The sequence below is a fragment of the Papio anubis genome, chromosome 8 (assembly GCF_008728515.1).
Source record: "Papio anubis isolate 15944 chromosome 8, Panubis1.0, whole genome shotgun sequence".
Lineage (NCBI taxonomy): Eukaryota > Metazoa > Chordata > Mammalia > Primates > Cercopithecidae > Papio > Papio anubis.
Window position 1 is genome coordinate 29,387,024 of NC_044983.1, and position 20,806 is coordinate 29,407,829.

Here is a 20,806-nt window from a genome sequence, read left to right on the forward strand (position 1 = left end):
GTATCATGAAGAGTAAATGTTAGTACTGATTTGGAAAGACATTCTCATTTAGGAGATGAAATAGAAAGTAAATGAGGATAAAGAAAAGCTTTTATTTTTTATTTTCTTTTAAATATTTTAGTATCATGGTGCAGGCACCAGAAAAATCTTACAGTTCCTCAGAACCTGTTATTTCGGCACAAGAGCAGGAGACTCAGGTAAGGCTTTTGTAAAAAGGTAATTAGTTTATGATAGGGTAGTTATGATTCTATGCATGCTTAAAATTCTCTATTTTGCCAGTATTTTAAAAATTGTTCTTAAGCTAAGAATCTGAGTTTATATTTCAGTTTATATTCATTCTAAGAAAAAATGTGGGATCTGAAGCTCTAAAAATAAAGGACTGGATCTTTTAAGTACATTTTTAAAAGTATTGAGTTGTTTCTTTGTTTTTTGTTCAGACTGTGTTATATGGCAAATTGGTAGAAGCTAGGCAGAAACATGCCAATAAAATGGATGTTCCCCCAGCTATTCTGGCAACAAACAAGATACTGGTGGATATGGCCAAAATGAGGTAAACTATCTTTTGCATGTGTTCTCATTTATTTCTTTCTAACAAAATTTATCCAAGTTGATAATATGACCATAGCTTCCACTTGTCACATCTGGGAGGTGACTCAAATTCCCCCTGCTGCGATGCTTATCTCTTTGCCAAGCTTTAGTACCACATTTCTATATGAATAAAAACCAGTTACGTTTTCAGCAATCATATTCAATATATATAAAATCTAACTCATTATCTACCCACCCTGCATTTTATTCAAATACCGAAATTCCTCTTTTTGGATTCTTTTTGATTATCATACCATAACATTCCTAGTCAGAGGTTCCTAATGATTAAAACCTCTGATCTGAATTTTCTCTCCTCCAATATAAAACCTTTTCCTCCTCCTCCTCCTCCTCCTCTTCTTCTTCTTCTTCTACTTTCTTCTTCCTTCCTCCTTCTTCCTTCTTCCTTTTCCCTTCTCCCTTCTCTCTTCTCCCTCCTTCTTCTCCCTCCTTCTTCTCCCTCCTTCTCCCTCCTTCTTCTCCCTCCTTCTTCTCCTCCTTCTTCTCCTCCTCCTCCTCCTTCTCCTCCTCCTCTTCTTCTCCTCCTCCTCCTCCTCCTTCTTCTTCTCCTCCTCCTCCTCCTTCTTCTTCTTCTCCTTCTCCTCCTCCTTCTTCTCATCCTCCTTCTTCTTCTCCTCCTCCTCCTTCTCCTTCTTCTTCTCCTCCTCCTCCTCCCTCTCCTCCTCCTCCTCCTCCTTCTCCTTCTTCTTCTTTTTTCTCCTCCTTCTCCTCCTCCTTCTCCTCCTCCCTCTCTTCCTCCTCTTCCTCCTCCTCCTCCTTCTCCTTCTTCTTCTTTTTTCTCCTCCTTCTCCTTCTTCCTTTTTTTCTGAAGACAGGTCTCACTCTGTTGCCCAGGCTGGAGTATAGTGGTGCGATCACTGCTCACTGCAGCCTTGACCTCCTGGGCTCAAGCTATCCTCCCACCTCAACCTCCCGAGTAGCTGGGACTACAGAACATGCCACCCTGCTCAGCTAATATTTGTATATTTTGTACAGACAGGGTTTTGTCATATTGCCCAGGCTGGTCTCCAACTCCTAAGCTCAGGCAGTCTTCTCGCCTCAGCCTCCAAAGTGCTGGCACTACAGGTGTAAGCCACTGTGCCTGACCTCTTTTTCTTATTTAAATACTTTTCATACCTTTTGTAAAACGGGTTCCTTGTTGCCTATCTATGCCTTTCTCCTCCTCCTTAATGACACCTCATTAGTTCTGACTATTTTCCCTTGGCATGTTGCAGAAGCCTCTTAACTATTAACCCTTCATTCTCTCTCTCTGTTTCATCCAGTATTTCTAGCTTGGAATTCAAGGCCCTCCATTTATGAACTTGCTTTTCCATCTAAGTTACAGAATTTGAAACAATCTTACCTGGATTGTTTACCACTTGTTGAAGACCCGTTTTCAACTTCCATATATTTATTTACAGTGTTGCTTCTCCTTGTAGTTTCCTTGATTCCTCAAAACTCCTTTTAAGAAATTCTTTAAGATCTTGTTTTATTACTATAAAGACTATGAGAAGGTATTTCATGATCTTATTGGCGAAGTAATTCCTCTCTCTTGAATTCATAGAGGACTTTCAGATGAATTCTAAAGATGCTTCTCTGGCACTTACCACACAATGCTGTATTTTAGTTTTTTGTAATTAGTGGTAAACGTGTATTATTATATCTTCTAGATTTTAAACTCCGAATAAAGGTATTAGCTCCTCATCTTTTTGTGTGTCTCCCATAAGCACTTAGCACAATGCCTCGTAAACACGGGGTGATCATTAAACATTTAGAAGAAGTTATTTCCCAAGAATAGTTGCTTGGTAATTGTATTCGTCTTTTGCTTCCTTTTAAAAAATTGTTTCTGTCATGTATACATATGTAACAAACCTGCACATTGTGCATGTGTACCCTAGAACTTAAAGTATAATTTTTAAAAAAATTGTTTCTGTCACTAAATTGCATCCAATAGATATTACTTGAGTGCAGAATTTTCTAATGACATTACACAGTGCTATATCTGACACTAATTCTGTTGTTAATAAGTATTCTAAGACCATACTTTACTATTCAGTATATATATATATATATATATATATATTTGGAACTGAGTCTTACTCTATCACCTAGGCTGGAGGGCAGTGGCACAATCTCGGCTCATTGCAACCTCTGCCTCCTGGGTTCAAGCAATTCTGCCTCAGCCTCCAGAATAGCTGGGACCACAGGCGTGCACCGCCACCCCCGGCTAATTTTTTGTATTTTAGTAGAGATGAGGTTTCACTGTGTTGTCCAGGCAGGTCTTGAACTCCTGAGCTCAGGCAATCCACCTGTCCCGGCCTCCCAAAGTGTTGGGATTACAGGCATGAGCCATCGCACCTGGCCCAGAGGAGATATTTAATGAAAAGGAGTAATCATTAGATCGGCAGATTTTTAGAAGGAAGGAGGGCATCGAATGTGTTCTTGGATATTGGACACAATAAGAAATATTGAGTTAAAAGTCTGAAGGAATTGGCAGATACACTGTTACTGGTAAACACTTTGTAGAAGAAAATAATGAATGAGACTTTCTTGTGAGATTTTCTTAGCCTCTTAGTTGTTCCCAGTTAGAGCCTCATACTTTTCCTTTTCATGACTATAAAGATAATAATAAAATCAGTAATAAAATGAATATTTGATATGTTAACCTGTTCCTTTATGATAATGTCCTGTTTACCAGTTAACAGTGTGTTTTTGTGGTGATGGGGACAATAGTGTTTTTATTCATAAGTTGGTAAAAGCACAAGTCTTTAAATGGTGGTAAGCAAAGAAAGAAATTATAAAACATGATTAGTTGTATTATACATTGTTTTGGTTGTTGGAAAAACTATACATTTAGAGAATCATTATGAAGCTGAACATCAGCTATATTGCTGGAGTGATACTGTTTCAGTGGTTTCTTGACCTTTTTGTTGTTGTTAAACACAGACCAACTACGGTTGAAAACATAAAAAGGATTGATGGTGTTTCTGAAGGCAAAGCTGCCATGTTGGCCCCTCTGTTGGAAGTCATCAAACATTTCTGCCAAACAAATAGTGTTCAGGTAAAAGACTGTGGTTTGCAGGAGCTCTTAGAGAATAAGCATTTTTTGTAACCATTTCAAAAGTACCCTTCAGAAGCAACATTTTCTCACTTTCTTTGCATTTCCATACTGGACACTTAGAAAATGAATTTAGATTGTTTTTACAGTCAATCTGTCGTAAAAACATGTCAGTTATCTACTTTTAAAGATGATACTAAAAAGTAGTTGTCCAGGCTGCTGATGTCTTTCTATTTCATTGGGAGGTTTTGTTTTTAAATTGGAAACATTATTTTAGGTTGATAAATTATAATTTTACATTCAAATATAGTAGTTGGAAATTAAAGCTGGAAAGTTATCCTTGCTATGAGTTGGTCAGGAGCTCAGCCACTTGCTTTTGGTTTAGCATATTCTCTAATCTCCCTCCCCTTCCAGTAATGCTGTCTTTTGATAGTACATGGATTTCATATTATTCTCTTCAGTTTTAATAGTGTTTCCTTCATATCCTTTTATTATTGCCTGTTCTGCCATAAGTGACCATTTCCAGAAAGATCATTTGGGATTTTCTCTAAACTCCACGTAGCAGACTCTATGGTGTATACTCTGCAGAAGGTGAGGCAGTGGGGAATAGAGGGCAGACTACTGGACTTGGAGTCTCAGAATCAGGACTTTAATTCTTCCTTACAGTTGTTCACCTGGTGAACCTGAACATGTCCTTTGATTTCCTTGGGTCTCCATTTCCTCAGCTACACAATGGAAATGACACTTCCTCCCCCACATCCGGGAAACAACAGATGACATTAGAAAAATAGAAGACATGGGATAAGTATAAAACATTGAAAGAGTTAAATACATTCAAGACAATATTAAGGGATTATTTTTTACTTCCAAGAAGCTCCTGGAAGCTTTGGGCAGGCACAGTTGGATCCTACTTTAGAAAAATCTTTCTCTAACTATAAGTAGAAAACCCTTCTGCTTTTTGAATGTAGCATTTCCCTCTTTTGATATAGAATATCTTTGGCAACTTTAAATTTTCTTTTTCATACTGTTATATAAGACATCATGTGAAAATTCTTATTTCTTACTGAGTTTTTAGAAATAAAATGATAATGTCTTAATGGTTTGGGAAGAATATCATACCTACCAGTGGTGATTGAGTAAGTTGCCTCTCTTTGGACACTTGACAGTAGTATCTTCTTTCATGATTAGTGATATTATTGAATAATGAATGAATGATTTCTCCTAACTCCCCTTCAGGAGAGGAAACTGAAGTAGGGGAAAAGGTAAATTCCTCAAGGGATGGGTATAAAACCTTTATGAACCTTCTGGATAGAGAAGATGACTGCTAATTTCTGTGATTAGAAATTATACTTGGGTTATTCTGCAAATTGAAATCATTTATTTTTTAAAATGTCAATTTTAATGTTTATTAAGCAAGTTTTGTTATTCATGAGTTTCATTAGCCTTTAATATATTTTTTAAATTTTGAAGTAAAATTTCTTGCTGTCACAATACACATTAAAAATTACAAATATGACACATATATTAAGCGCATTAAGATGTCCATTTAGGAAAAATATGCTAAAATATTTTTATGAGAATTTTGAGAATTTATGGAACAAAGTAATGATACAATCCACAAATGTACAATTAAAGGGTTTAGGGATATCCAAAATACTTGGCAAAGTAATCTGAAATAATACTCTTAGGAAGGAAGGGCTACAATGTGATTCTAGTAAACAAAAATCTAATCAAATCATACTCTAGTCCCAGCTACTCGGGAAGGTGAAGCAGGAGAATGGCATGAAGCCGGGAGGCGGAGATTACAGTGAGCCGAGATTGCGCCACTGCATTCCAGCCTGGGTGACAGAGTGAGATTCCGTGTCAAAAAAAATAAAAAAGACTGTATGAACATATATGGCATAAATATGTACAAATGTTATTTATTTTAAAAAAATCCAGGGGTAAGGGCAGAGTAGTTAGAAAATACCTGAGGGTGTTCATGAAATAAGATTGGCTATGAATGACAGTTGCTGAAACTGGGTGATGCCCATCTTACTCTCTCGACTTGTGTTATATGTTTGATATATCCCACAATAAACCTTAAAAAAAAAAGATGAGTGGTCAGTTATAGGAAGATATAAATAGAAAAGACAATAAGGACAAAAGTTGGCAAAGCTTACCTAAGCACTCTTTGGATAAAAAGACATTTTCGCTAACTAGATTTGAATATTATAGTTTAATTGGCAAGGAGAATGCCTCAACTTAATCTTTGTTAAGAGACTACTTAAGGCACTATCAGAAGTTCCCTTATGGCGAGGTGCAATCCCTTGTGCCTGTAATTCCAGCACTTTGGCAGGCCAAGGCAGGCAGGCTGCCTGAGGCCAGGAGTTAGAAAACAACCTGGGCAACATGGCGAGACCCCACCTCTACAAAAACAATTTTTTAAAATTAGCCAGGCATGGTGGTGTTATCCTGTAATCCCAGCTACTTAGGATGCTTAGGCAGGAGGATTGCTTGAGCCCGGGGATTTGAGGCTGCAGTGAGCCATCATTGTGCCACAATACTCCAACTTGAGTGATAGGAAAAAAAAAAAAAGTGTCTTTGTTATATTCTCAAACTTTCAGGTGAGCTGGCTTCCTATATAACTCTTCTATAGGACAGAACATACTGGTTGGGGCAAGTGAAACTGTCCAGTTGTATGCCTCATAAGTTAATGAATTTGTTTTCTAGTGTATACACTGATATTTATACACACACACACATAAAACCAAGTTCAATAGATGGGTAGTGCAACTCTACTCCCCAAAACCCAACTACCCTGTAATAAGACACATTAGACTTTTGAGATTGCATGGATGAGGACTGAAATGCTGGCCTAGACCATGGCGTTGCCATAGTGGGGTGACCAGTCTGAAGAGCCAACAATGCTTCCTCAGTAAATACATATTTTGTCTTGATAGGATTTCTACAGATTGCAAAATGCAGCTATTCTGAAACTGTAAAAGAGAAACAGAAGCATGTAACACCTGGGAGTGTTTTATTAGACCCACCATATGCTCAGAACATGAAATCTCTGCTGCTAGGGTTATTTGATTGAAACTGTCTTTTGTGTTGATGTGAGAGTTTAGCTCTGAGATTCTTCCCCATGTAAAATGTAATCCCCCAAAAGGTTTGGCAAGCACGTTTTATTGCCTTGGGTCAGATAATTCAAATTCTAACATTAGACATCATCTATATAGCATGTAAAAAGTAAAACAGAAACATTTATGTTTCTCACCAAGCAGTAAATTAATACTCAACTAATAAATTTCTTAAACTCCCTAATAACAGAGTATGGAAACAAAAAATGAACTTCTTTCCAAAAGAAAAGTTCATAGATACGTTTCCTCATATATGTATGCATAATATAGTAGACCACATGATAAATAACCTTATAAAAATGATACCAATAGCATTCATCAAGAGACGAGGCACTTCTTTAAATTATTAATTTAGTTTGTTACAGGTTTTATTATGGCTATAGTATGTTGTTTTAATCTACCTTTTATGTGTAGTTAAAAAAAAAAAAGTTGTCTATCTCTTTACCTTTATTTCAGCCTTTAAAAAGATTCCATTATTTTTTCATTAATCTTGTTTTTCAGTCGTTCCCCATTTTTTCTTTTAAACATTTCTTAAGGAACCATATTTAAGATTTTATAGAATACTTAGATTTCTAGTTGGGGTGTATCATTTAGAATTAGATATGCAGAGAGAGTGTTGTATTTCCTTATGATGTATTAGTGGTTATAGTACCTAACATTGAATAGTGATTCTGTTCGTTTGTTCATTCGTTCATTCATTCATTCATTCATTCATTCATTCATTCAATATTCACTTCCAGGGATTGGGGACTTACTTAAAGACAGAGTGGTTCCCATTATACTTCCTTTTTTTAGTCCTGCTTATTGGTTAAAGAGAAGACTAGGAAATGTTTGTTATTACAAATATTTTGTTAAAAATTAAATTTGTGTGCTCTAGCATTGTTTTACTTTTTTAAATCAATACGTTAAAAATCCAACTTCTTTTTGAGCTCCCTATAAAAAGGGAATTATTTGTTGCTTATAGGTTTAACTTGTGTTTATTTTTTTCTTAATGGCTAATGATCATATTTATATTCTATTGTTATATTGATATTATTGATCGTTTGTGCTACATTTAAAATTCTGTAGACAGACCTCTTTTCAAGTACAGAACCTCAAGAAGAACAGAAGACGAGTCTGGTAGCAAAAAATAAAATATGCACACTTTCACAGTCTATGGCCATCACATACTCTTTATTCCAAGAAAAGAAGATGCCTTTGGTAAGTGTGACTTTCAAGTTACAGGGAATTTTTTTAGTTTATTTAAACTTGTGTTTTATCAGCTGTTTAGTATTAAAGCTCTGACTTGGGATAATTTCCTCCAACTCTACAATAAATCTCAGTTTAATTTTAAAAGAGAACGTTTTCTTTTTCTGTTAAGCCTCCCTGTTAAGTAATAGCAGCAAGTTTAGTTTGGCCATGAATATCTTCTAGAGGTTGTATCAGGGTACTGATAAACACATTTATAGCTCAGGGATACTGCCCCAGCCATATTTTAAAATGGGACTAATAGTTTAAAAACTATAAATATTCACAGTGTTAAGAAACAACCTCAAGATGCATTAAGAAAAAGGAAGGTGCAAAACAGTGAGAAAAACAAACGTAAATGTATGTGTGTGCATATGCATGCTTATATAGTCACATATTCTTGTATGTGTACAAAAAATACATACTGGATCTCTGGAAGCATAGCCAAACAACTGGAAATATGTTTTTAAAAACTTGCTTTTCATTCTATCTCTTCTAGTACTGTTTTGAAGCTCTTTGAAAACAATCTAATTGCTGTAACAAATGACCATATGTAGGCCGGGTGTGGTGGCTCATCCCTGTAATCCCAGCACTTTGGGAGGCTGAGGCAAGCAGATCGTTTGAGGTCAGGGAATTGAGACCAGCTGGACAACATAGGGAGACCCTGTCTCTACTAAAAATACAAAAATTAGCCAGGCGTAGTGACACGTGCCTGTAATCCCAGATACTTAGGAGGCTGAGACACGGGAATCGCATGAATCCAGGAGGCAGAGGTTGCAAGGTTGCAGTGAGCTGAGATTGCGCCACTGCATTCCATCCTGGGCGACCAAACAAGCCTTGGTCTCCAAAAAAAAAAAAAAAAAAGACTATATGTAATGTTTCTTCATTGATCTAAGATAAATCTTTAAGGCTGTTGAGGTTTTTTGTATACAAAATGGAGAGTAAGTTTTTAATGGAATGTGACAAAATGAGACTTACACATAAGTTTAATTTGAATTCTCATCCTCTTGACATTTAGTTGATTTGTAACAACAGATATGGTCCAATGCCTGCTTTTCTATTGTCTCTGGTTCCATCCACTAGTGCCTGTATCACACACCTTTTGTTCAGGTTTTATCATTTAAAATAAATAAGAATAAACAGTCCATAACTTATCTTTCTTACTGAATAAATGTTTTAATTTGACAGTCATGTTTCTTAAAGTTCCTTACAAAAACCATTGCCCAAGAAACCAAATAATTCCATTATACTATTTTTGAAATAGAACACATAATGGGAATTTTAAGTTCAATTTCTTATGTAAATAATAACTTCTATGTACATGTTAAAAATGCCTGTATATACCTAATTTGACCATGTATGTATAGTAGAAATGAAAACAGTTACTAAGAAAATTTGGTATTGGCTCCAAATTTTCCGAATAAAGTGTATTCTAATGCTCAGTTGTAATACAGGGTTTCATGTATTAGTTTGTGTATTCATGGTTAAAAATGTGAAGACTGTTATATCTTCATTTGTGGCTTTTGGTATTATTTGGTTGTATTTTATTGTGTGATATGGTGGTATAATTATTCTTACCTCCCAGGAGTCTGAGAGAGTCTTGCCAGTTAACTGCAGAATTAAACATGCTTAGGACTAATTAATCAGGAGCAATACTACAATTAGTTGGAGGTAATTTGAAACCTGCTATCAAATAACCCTGATATTATGCACACATGGTGCACACTTTTCTAGTAGACATTTAATGAAAGTAATTTAAAACCTCCCTTTGAAGGATGAAAAACTTTGCCTTAAATGCTCTATTCTGTGAAAGTGTCAACATTCATGCAAATACAGTCTAAATTCAGACTTTGAAAATGTATTGAAAGAGAGGATCATGAAATAAGTTAGAGCTGAGTGACTACGCTTTCTGGGTGTTTAAAAGAATGTTTTACCTAATAAGTATCTGAAATGTATTTGCAGCCACATTTGTTTAAAGAACCATATAAATATGTAGCACTGTTCATGTGAAGTTCAATGGTAGGAAAATGCTGACACCCCTTGTGGAACTGTGGTTATTATTATTTTATGAATAGAGCCAATTTCAAACACCTATTAGAGTCTTCTCAGGAACCTTTTATAGAATGCATCTGGAGCCTTATGTTATCGCTAAGCGTTTTAGGATTTGTCTTCTTGGAAATTCGTGTAACCAAACCATCACATGTTATTTCAAGTGTATAGAGTATTGGGTTACAGTTTACTGTGTTTTCAGAAGGTCGTAACAACTGTTAGACTTACAGAGAATGACTTCTCTGCCACTAATGGTTTTCTAAAGTGAATAGAGAGGGGCGAGGATTGAATTCTTCGCTAAAGCTGGATGATTTTGTTTTATTCAATACAGTTTAATAAGTATAAAAAGTAGAACCTATGGAGAGCTATAATGGGGGTAGTTTTAAAGAAATTCTGAAAATGAAAAGTTTAAGTAAAGGTTTAGTTCATTGTTTATTTCACACTGAGCATTTACTACCTGAATGTTTTGGACATTTTCTTTCCATGAGTAGAGTGGACACTTTTAAAATTCACTGGGTGCTTTTGCTGTTCTTTCTCTAGAAGAGCATAGCTGAGAGCAGGATTCTGCCTCTCATGACGATTGGCATGCACTTATCCCAAGCGGTGAAAGCTGGCTGCCCCCTTGATTTGGAGCGAGCAGGCCTGACTCCAGAGGTTCAGAAGATTATTGCTGATGTTATCCGAAACCCTCCCGTCAACTCAGGTGAGAAGCATGGCCTGCCTCTGCACCCTTAATGACTTGACGGAGTAAACAAGCAATCTACTAATATTTTTCACTTTTAACAGCACTAATCCTTTATGCTATTATGAAAACCTTTTGTGATTCTTTTTCTTGTTTTAGGAAAACAGTCTTTCTTCCCATTATCACTCAGAGGAAAATATACTGAGAAATTCTTTTGTTTTGTTTGTTTTTTTGAGACAGAGTCTTGCTCTGTTGCCTAGGCTGGAGTGCAGTGGCGTGATCTTGGCTCACTGCAACCTCCACCTCCTGGGTTCAAGCGATTCTCTTGCCTCAGCCTCCTGAGTAGCTGGGACTACAGGCGCGTGCCACCATGCCTAGCTATTTTTGTATCTTTTGATAGAGTCAGGGTTTTCCATGTTGGCCAGGCAGATCTCGAACTCCTGACCTCAGATGATCCGCCCACCTCAGCCTCCCAAAGTGCTGGGATTACAGGTGTGAGCCATGGCACCTGACCAATACACTGAGAAATTTTTATTTTCCTTTTCAGCTTAAGGTTACACCTTCCCCGCCATCCAAAACAGTGCTTTCATTTTTTCTAATTTCTACCTCATCACTTGCAAAAACCATATTTTTCTCCACATTCATTCCCAGTAGCTTCCTGACTCCTAGTTCTTCCCTAAACCTTTCTGAGTCCTTGTCATTGGTTTCACTTGAGTAGCCTTCCTAATCAACACAGTCATTGGTGTCAGTTACTGTGACATGGAAGGGACAGACCAAGTTCTGTGGGCCGCTGTGTAGAAGGATTTCCTGTCACTTTGCTGCAGAACCTCAGCTGTGCTGCGGAGAGCAAGCCCCTTTGCTTGCCTTGTAGAAATATTTTAAATTATTATCTTTTTTTTTTTTTTTTTTTTTTGGTAACAGAAATAAATAGGAGATACATTAGAGGATTTTCTCTCCTAGATGTGTAAATACAAACTTGGGGTCTTATAACTCAATAAATCTGATAAATTTCTTTAGACTGTTAGGATAGAGCAGTGGCCATCCCAAAAGCCTCATCTCCAAAGCTGCAGTGCAGATACTTTTTACTACCTTGAAGTTTTTCCCACTTGTGAACAACTTGTGAATAATTCCCCCTGAGAATTTGGAAAATCACTCTCTGAAAGCACAGTCAATACTGTGCTTAAATAGATCTGAGCGAAAATAAGTCACTTAGAAGACAGGATTATTTCTAGGCTTGAGCATGACTTGACTGAAGGTCTAAAGAACGAACACCTCCTTCACTTCCGTTGATCACGGTGGATGCACAGGGAAAGGAGAGACACGGAGGTAAGTTGGAGTAGTGCTCATCTAAGTTCCAGGGATGCGGGGGAGTGGCCAGGGGACTTCAAGTATAGTACATAAATAACCTGTTTATAAGTTATGTCAATGTCATGTTTGAAATAGAAAACCAAATACTGCATGTTCTTACTTAGAAGCAGGAGCTAAAGTTGGTGCATATGGATATAAAAATGAGAACAGGCTGGGTGTGGTGGCTTGTGTCATAATCCCAGCACTTCGGGATACCTAGATGGAAGGATTCCTTGAGCTCAGGAGTTCAAGACCAGCCTGAGCAACATAGTGTGACCCCCATCTCTACAAAAAATAAGAAAATTAGCCAGACGTGGTGGCGTATACCTATAGTCCCAGCTACTCGGGAGACTGAGGCAGGAGGAGTGCTTGAGCTCAGGAGTTTGAGGTTACAATGAGCTGTGATCATGCCACTGCGCTCCAGCGTGAGTGACAGAGTAAGAACCTGTCTCAAAAAGAAAAAAAAAAAAAAAGTAACAGTAGACACTGGGGACTACTGAGGGGAGGGAAGGAACAATGGTTGAAAAGGTGGGAAGGGACAGTGGTTGAAAAACTGCATGTTGGGAACTATGCTCACTATCTGGGTGATGGGATCAATTGTACCTCAAACCTCAGCATCCTGCAATATACGAATGTAACAAACCTGCCCGTGTACTACCTGAATCTAAAGTAAAAGTTATAATTTTAAAAAATTATGATAAAATCAGAAAATAAAGGTCTGAGATGGAAAATTAAAAGACCAAAGCCACCCATAAGCACAATAAATCCCTTCCCCCCAAAAATTATATATATAAAAAAGATACCGCGCCAGGCGTGGTGGTTCACACCTGTAATCCCAGCACTTTGGGAGGCTGAGACGGGCAGATGACTTGAGGTCAGGAGTTCAAGACCAGCCTGGCCAACATGGTGAAACCCTGTCTCTACTAAAAATACAAAAATTAGCCAGCAGTGTTGGCACGTGCCTGTAATCCCAGCTACTCAGGAGACTGAGGCAGGAGAATCGCTTGAACCAGGGAGGCGGAGGTTGCAGTGAGCCAAGATCGTGCCACTGCACTTCAGCCTGAGTGACAGAGTGAGACTCTCTCAAAAAAAAAAAAAGATCTTGCACCCTGACAAGTTCTAGTTTGTGCAGGAATGCTAGAATGACTCAAGATTGGAAAAATCTTTAAATCTTTAAATGTTACCACAATAAGGGTAAAAGGAGAAAAATTACCTAATGTCATCTGAACAACAACAAGAAGAAATGAAAGACATTAAAAATTGGGAAAATTTATATTTGAGGAATACTCTTAACAACGAATTCTGCTTATATATCACTTCCTAGTTTTCTGATAACTTCCCATGCAGATGTGTATGTAAGGAATGGATGTAGTCATGCTAATCTGAGTATTTATCTATGTGATACTTATGAATTAACCATGTAAGTTAATAAGTTAGCATTTCAGGGTTAAATTAGCCAAATCCTGAGCTAAGCTGTAAAACATCCAAGGTAGGTTAGAGAGGCATCTTGTGAGAAAGCTGGCCAACTTTCCTGGTCACCTTCTGATCTTCCTAACTTCAGAAATCAAGGCAGAGAGAGGAAAATAGTAACTACTTTGTAGGATTAGATTTATGGTTGTCGAAACCTCTGTTTCTCCAGTGCAGAATGAGATAGCGTTTTAGAGAAAGCCAAAGACTCAAATGTCTTCTTCATGCTTATAGTCTGGAATTTTTTTTCCTTTAGAAATGTACTGTCTCTCAGGACTTAAAGCAATTTGCATCTTTCGATGAGATGTTGAGTAGTAGGCTGAGTAGTAGGTTGAGTATTCTCTGAAAGAATTTGTGCAGGCCGGGCATGGTGGCTTACGCCTGTAATCCCAGCACTTTGGGAAGACGAGACAGGCAGGTCACTGAGGTCAAGAGTTAGAGACGAGCCTGACCAACATGGTGAAACCCCGTCTCTACTAAAAATACCAACATTAGCTGGGCTTGGTGGCACACACCTGTAATCCCAGCTACTTGGGAGGCTGAGGCAGGAGAATCGCTTGAACCCCCCTGGGAGGTGGAGGAGGTTGTAGTGAGCCAAGATTGCCTCATTGTACTACAGTCTGGACAACAGGGTGAGACTCTGTCTCAAAAAAAAAAAAAAGAAAAGAATTTGTGTAGTTCCCTCCGCCAACCTTTTTTTTTTTTTCCTATTGGCATTTCTGCTATTATTTAGCTGCCTTCTTTATATCCTGAAACTTACAGGTGGTGTTGGTCTAGTCTGTAAGAGCAAAGGCTTTGGTAATAGACAGATCTGTATTTAGACCTTGGCTCTAGCATTTCATTGTTATGTGACCTCCATCAAGTGATCCAATTTCCCTAATCCTCAATTTCCTCATCTCTAAGACAGGGGGAATTAATATTGCCTCTCTTATAGAATTGTGAGAAATATAGTCATGCGTTGCTTGATGATGGGGATGAATTCTGAGAAATGTGTTGTTAGGCGATTTCATCTTATGGGAACCTCACAGAGTGGACTTAATCTTAGATGGTGTAGCCTACTACACATCTAGGCTGTATGGTATAGCTCCTGTCTTCAAACCTGTACAGCATGTGACTTTAGTGAATACTGTAGGCAATTATAACACAGTGGTATTTGTGCATATAAACATAGTGAAACATAGAAAAGGCCCAGTAGAAATACAGTGTAACAGATTTTTTTAAAAAGGCCAGGCGTGGTGGCTCACGCTTGTAATCCCAGTACTTTGGGAGGCCGAGGTGGGCGGATCACCTGAGGTCAGGAGTTCAAGACCAGCCTGGCCAACATGGTGAAACCCCGTCTCTACTAAAAACACAAAAATTAGCCAGGCGTGGTGGTAGGTGCCTGTAATCCCAGCTACTTGGGAGGCTGAGGCAGGAGAATTGCTTGAACCCAGGAGGTGGAGGTTGCAGTGAGCCAAGATTGTGCCACTGCACTCCAAACTGGGAGACAGAGTGAGACTCTGTCTCAAAAAAAAGATACAAAAGGGTACATCTGTATAGGGCACTTACGGCGAATGGAGCTTGCACCCTGGGAGTTGCTCTGAGTCAGTGAGTGAGTGGTGAGTGAATGTGAAGACCTAGGACTGTGCACTGCTGTAGACTTTATAAACCCTGTGCACTTAGGCCACACTCACCCCTGTGATACGAATCTATCTGTATAATGTACCTGCATATGTACCCTTGAAACTAAAATAAAAGTTAAAAAAATTTTCTTCTTTCACCAATAATAAATTAACCTTAGCTTACTGTAATGATTTTTCTTTATGAATTAAAATCTTTTTACTCTTTTGTAATAACACTTAGCTTAAAACACAAACATATTGTACAGCTGTACAAATATATTTTCTTTATATCCTTCTTCTCTAAGCTTTTTTCTGTTTTTGATTTTGTTAAATTCGTTTTTACTTTTTACATTTTTTTTTTTGTTAAAAACCAAGACACAAACCCACACATTAGACTAGGCCTACATGGGCTCAGGATCATCAGTCTCACTGTCTTCCACCTCCACATCTTGTCCCACCAGAAGGTCTTCAGGGGCAGTCACATGCATGGGGCTGTCATCTCCTATGATAACAATGCCTTCTTCTGGATACCTCCAGAAGGGCCTACTTGTTTTACGATGAACTTCTAAAAAATATTTATAAAGTGTATAATATAGCAAACACATAAACATAGTAACATAGTCATTTGTTGTCATTTTTAAGTATTATGTACTGTATATGCTAGACTTTTACACAGCGGGCAGCAAAGTGAGTTTGTTTACACCATTACCACCACAAACACATAGGTGATGCTTTGCATTGTGATGTTATGATGGCTATGATGTCACTAGGTGATAGGAACTTTTCAGCTGTGTGATAATCTAATGGATACTTGTTCCTGTTGGCTGCCCATGGTTGACTGAAACATCATTATGTGGTGTATGACTTTAAATTAGATACTGTTCAGAAAGCTTTGGCACACTGGTAATAGCAAATGGTGGTGGTGAATATGATGATGATGATGATGACTGAAGACACAGATGGTAAAGTTTTATGGTGTCTTAAATATACCCTTTAAATATGATTATTTTTATAGTTTGTCATTTTTAATAGGCACTTAAGAATACATGAACTTAATAAGTATATAAGAAAGAATGTTCCCCAATATGTATTTTATAGAGACATACAATTTAAGAACTCAAACCGGTTGTAATGGGGTGTGTGTGTGTGTGCACGCACGCATGTGTGCTCATTTGCACTAAAGAATTCTTGGGCATATATTCCTGAATGTCCTAAATGGACATTCTAACATCACTTCATTATGGGCAGAGGGAAATGGTAAAGGAAAATTTCATATTATATTATTCAGCCACGTATTGACAACATCTGTTTTATTTGCCCACGGTAAAGAATTGAAGCACTGTTAATTTGCTTTCTAAATCATGTAGGCACAAAGTTATGGAACTTTAGATTTAGAAATGAAATTGGAAACCATTACACTTTCCCTTTCCTATCCCACCCTGTTTTGGAGATAAGGAATGTGAGGCCTAGAGAGTTATAAAACTGTTTTAATACCATGTCTAAGATTAATGACTGAACAAGTTTCTCTTTTTACTCATGTTAAAGTTGTATTGCCAGTTAACTTAAAGGAAAGAAATACGCAATTTCGAATCCTGATATAGGATATGGGTATATAAACTCGATGAGTGAAACAAATTAACTTATTTATAATCAGTTTCATATCTTTATTTATTGAGTGTCTTTACCCCTTACCATATCTAGTACCCTCTACACTCTAAGATTTGCAATTTCCATTTTTGATGTTAGATAACTTTTTAAAGTAAGAAATATTAAAATCAAGCAGAATATAATAGTGAAAAATTCTTAAGATATACTTACTAAAAACTTATCGTTCTGTTAATACACTGTCTGTAGGTTGCACATATAATATGAAAAAGTACGTTTTTGTAGCCTACTTTTAAATCTAGAATAGAGGAGGTTAAGAAGGTTGTGATAACCATGAGCTCTTTTTTTTTTTTTTTTTTTTTTTGAGACAAGGTCTCACTCTGTTGCCCAGGCTGGAGTGCAGTGGCACAATCATAGCTTACTACACCCTTGAACTCCTGGACTCAAGCAAGCCTTCCACTTCAGCCTTCCAAGTAGCTGGGACCACACCTGGCTAATTTTTAAATATTTTTTGTAGAGATGGGGTCTCACTACATTGCCCAGCCTAGTCTTGAACCCCTTAGTCTCAAGCGATCCTCCCACCTCAGCCTGCCTAAGTGCTGGGATTACAGGTGTGAGCCACTGAGCCCAGCCCTCTTTTATTTCTTTTGATAGTACACTCATAATCATTAAACTATCATTTATGGATGTGAGATTGTGCTTTTGGATTCTTGTTTTTTCTTTATAAAATACCTTTTGTTCTCTTACTGGAGAAAACATTGTTGGATTATAAATGATAATAAGGAATGAGGATATACATACTATAATAACGATTCAGATATGCTATTTTCATATTTTATTTAACTGTAGCCATGCCACAATAATTTAGAGTTTTAAAGAACAAGTTTGATTAAATCTAAACTTTGTACAATCCTGAATTGAGAAGTTTCTGTATTTTATTATGACACAATCTTTACCTAAAAATAGAGTAACTATGAATTGAGAAAACATAGCTATTAATTTCATACTCTTATTTGTTAAGTAGGTTTTGTCTGGAAAACTGTTCATATTTAAAGGAGCTTTGTACCTTTGTATTCTTTTCGTTTGTCCTTGTTTATATAATTTTAAACTCTGTTTATGGATTTGGGATTCGAACTATGCTTAATAATAAATTAAGGCATTGAATGAGGTACCTAGATAGTATTTTGATTAATTTTATTCTCCCATTCTTAATGTGCATGTAACTGGAAAATTAAGAGTGGCTTCCAAGGGATCTACTACAGAAGTAAGGGTAATATGATCTCTTTGAAAACACTGAAGGCGTGTAGCCAGTGTTGTCATGAATTCTGCGGTAGATATTTTCAGCACTTATTTACATGGGAAGTTAGAGCAGAATGAGATGCACCTGTAAAGCTAAATGCCACTTATTTGCATATGTATAAAATGCAGGATGAATTTACCATAGAAATATAAAGGGTACTTGTAGAAATGTATTAGAAAAATATATGAATTTTTAAATTATATCTAGAAATTAACCTTATACATTTAACTTTAAATCATTAATAGTGGTTTAACACCATAAGCGGATGTTTATGCATCATCATTTTATGAACAAAAGACATTCTAATTTTAGAAATAAAGTGATTCAAAAGTGAATGAAATATCTTATTTTTTCTTTTAAAATTAATTTGTTTAGCCCATTACACGATAATAGCTCAAGCTTGTGTGATTTTTCCCTAAAAACTTGGTTTATAAATGTCACATTTATAGTATGAAGAAATTAATCATCCATAGTTTATTTATCTAATTTCTAAATACCCATGGAAGAAAATGAATTTAATGCAATGTAGTGGTATATTACTTGGTTTTGAGTGTGGGAAAATTTATATGGTCTTTCTAAAACAGCACTATCAGTAGAAATATAATGCGAGCTACATATGCAATTTTACATTTTCTAGTAGCCACATTTTAAAAAGTAAATGGATGCAATTTATTTCGATAATATAATTTAGTCTACTGTATTTAAAATTTTATCATTTCAACATGTAATCAATCTGAAAATTATTAATGAGATATTTTATGTACTTTTTTCTGTAATAAGCCTTTGTAATCAGGTATGTACTTTATATATACAACATATCTTCTGATGCTAAATTTTAACTGGAAATACTTGATCTGTGTTTAGCTTTTGTAAAATTTACCGTTGAACAAAGTGGACTAATGTGCCCAAGGTGTTCCAAACATATTTTAAAATTTGAAGACAAATAAAAGGGAACTCAAAGTAAATTTGGATACACACATACAACAGAATACTCCTCAGCCATTAAAAAATGATGAAATAGTAAAATTGGGGGAATTTTGACATTATTAGGATGATATAATGATCAAGGGACAAATACAATTTTAGTTTGTTTGAGAGATAAGATAGTCACATTGCTGATTTTACTATGTATAGAGGTGATCTTTTCCTTTTTAAGATTTTGAAACTTTAATTAGTTAACCCACTGACCTAGTTTATATTAGCTGCATAACTTTCTCTTCCTGTTTTTTGTTTTATTTTGTTTTGTTTTTTGCTTTTTAAACTGCAGTGTTTTGAGGAGTCTTGGAGTAGCAAGCTAATCTTTAGAAGAAAGGAAAATATAAACCTGAAAACTAATAATTTAAAGAACGTCTTTTCAGGTTGTCATTTGAAAAATACTTGGTTTCTGATCACTGATTTGAGTTGGGTGTCAAATGTTGGATATGTTTTGTAAATTAGGTGAAGGTGAATGGGTAGGTTCTAAACTGCTTGGGTTTACCACACTCTGGAGCATTGCAGAAAAATGTGATGTTGGAAGGAAGTGCTGAAACATAATTATTGGCTTGCCTATAGGAGGCTGCTACATAATTTTAGAAGGTGTCAAGAAATTGACACAGTCTGAATTAGTTCTGTTGAGTTGCAAAAAAATGTAAAGTTTCTTGATTCTGAAAATAAGAAATATGTTCCCAGAAATCTCATCTAGTTAATGTGCATTTAAAATCATTTATGTCTCTTGTTATTACAATAATAGCCATTGAAAGAATCCTTTTTATTAGAATCTTATTTACAAGTACGATTAGCTTCTACTTAAAGAATAAATCATTATTATACTTGATCTTAGGCAAAAGGCCAGCAAATGATCAGAATAAATTATTTTAAGAAAAATCTAATTTTAATTGATATTTGGAATTGGAAACACAATTTCCTTTAGAGCAATTCTATGAATGGTTGTTTTGACTCTCACGGCAGCCCACAAAAGACAGTTTGAAACACAATTTATGCGGTGTCAATAGTACTGACCTGACTTTGGACCTTGGAGGCAGGGGCTTCAGGTGATAGTGATACCCGAGTGGAGTTTTTACTCCATTTCCGTTCCGTAAGGCTATAGGCATTTGAAAGAGGAAACTTCTTTGGCAACCCTCCTCCTTCCTTTCTACAGAATATTTCACTATTTCTAGCTCATACGTTTTCTAAAATGTTCTCTGTAATTTATTTTGAAATGGAGTTTTTTCTATCTTTTACAGATATGAGTAAAATTAACCTAATCAGAATGTTAGTTCCTGAAAACATTGACACGTACCTTATCCACATGGCAATTGAGATCCTTAAACATGGTACTGACAGCAGACTTCAGCCTTCATGTGATGTCAACAAAAGGAGATGTTTTCCCAGTTCTGAAGAGATCTCTTCAAGTTCTAAGAGAAGCAAGGAAGAAGTAGGCATCAATACCAAGCTGTTAATTATATAGAGAATTTTCATATAGTGTCAGTTTCTTCAATTTGCATATCCTAGTACTAGAATGCTGTATTTTTTGAACTGTTATGAATTCTGATATGATTACTTTCTCTATGGGCCACATTTCCTTTACTTTTCATAAATATGATCTGAGAAAAGTGATTTTTTAAAAAAAGACAGTAAAAGGGATGTTTAGTCCATCTGTTTAGCTTACTGTGTAGAACGTCAGCTTAAATTTTACCTGTACCTCATATTGACCATATAGCCTGGAAAAATCTTCCTTTCGGATGTATAGTTAATGAATTTAAGCATATGGCAGTTTATGTACTT

General features: G+C 36.3%; 1 protein-coding gene across 18 annotated transcripts in view; it reads left to right on the forward strand.

Annotated features, from left to right (window-relative positions):
• WRN (WRN RecQ like helicase) overlaps window positions 1-20,806 on the forward strand; it is a 145,225-nt gene that overhangs the window by 112,970 nt on the left and 11,449 nt on the right. For 16 of the 18 annotated variants that reach the window (XR_004185787.1, XR_004185786.1, XR_004185788.1 and 13 more), the window contains 6 exons: window positions 122-197; window positions 438-550; window positions 3,532-3,646; window positions 7,834-7,965; window positions 10,582-10,744; window positions 20,266-20,456. Coding sequence is in view for 12 of the 18 variants with exons in the window: in XM_031669469.1 (XP_031525329.1) it covers window positions 122-197; window positions 438-550; window positions 3,532-3,646; window positions 7,834-7,965; window positions 10,582-10,744; window positions 20,266-20,456 (790 nt within the window). In the remaining 6 variants the exon portion in view is untranslated. Of the gene's footprint in view, window positions 1-121; window positions 198-437; window positions 551-3,531; window positions 3,647-4,309; window positions 5,474-7,833; window positions 7,966-10,581; window positions 10,745-20,265; window positions 20,457-20,806 lie in introns of those variants that run through there. The other 2 variants (XR_004185790.1, XM_031669478.1) reach the window with 2 other exon arrangements.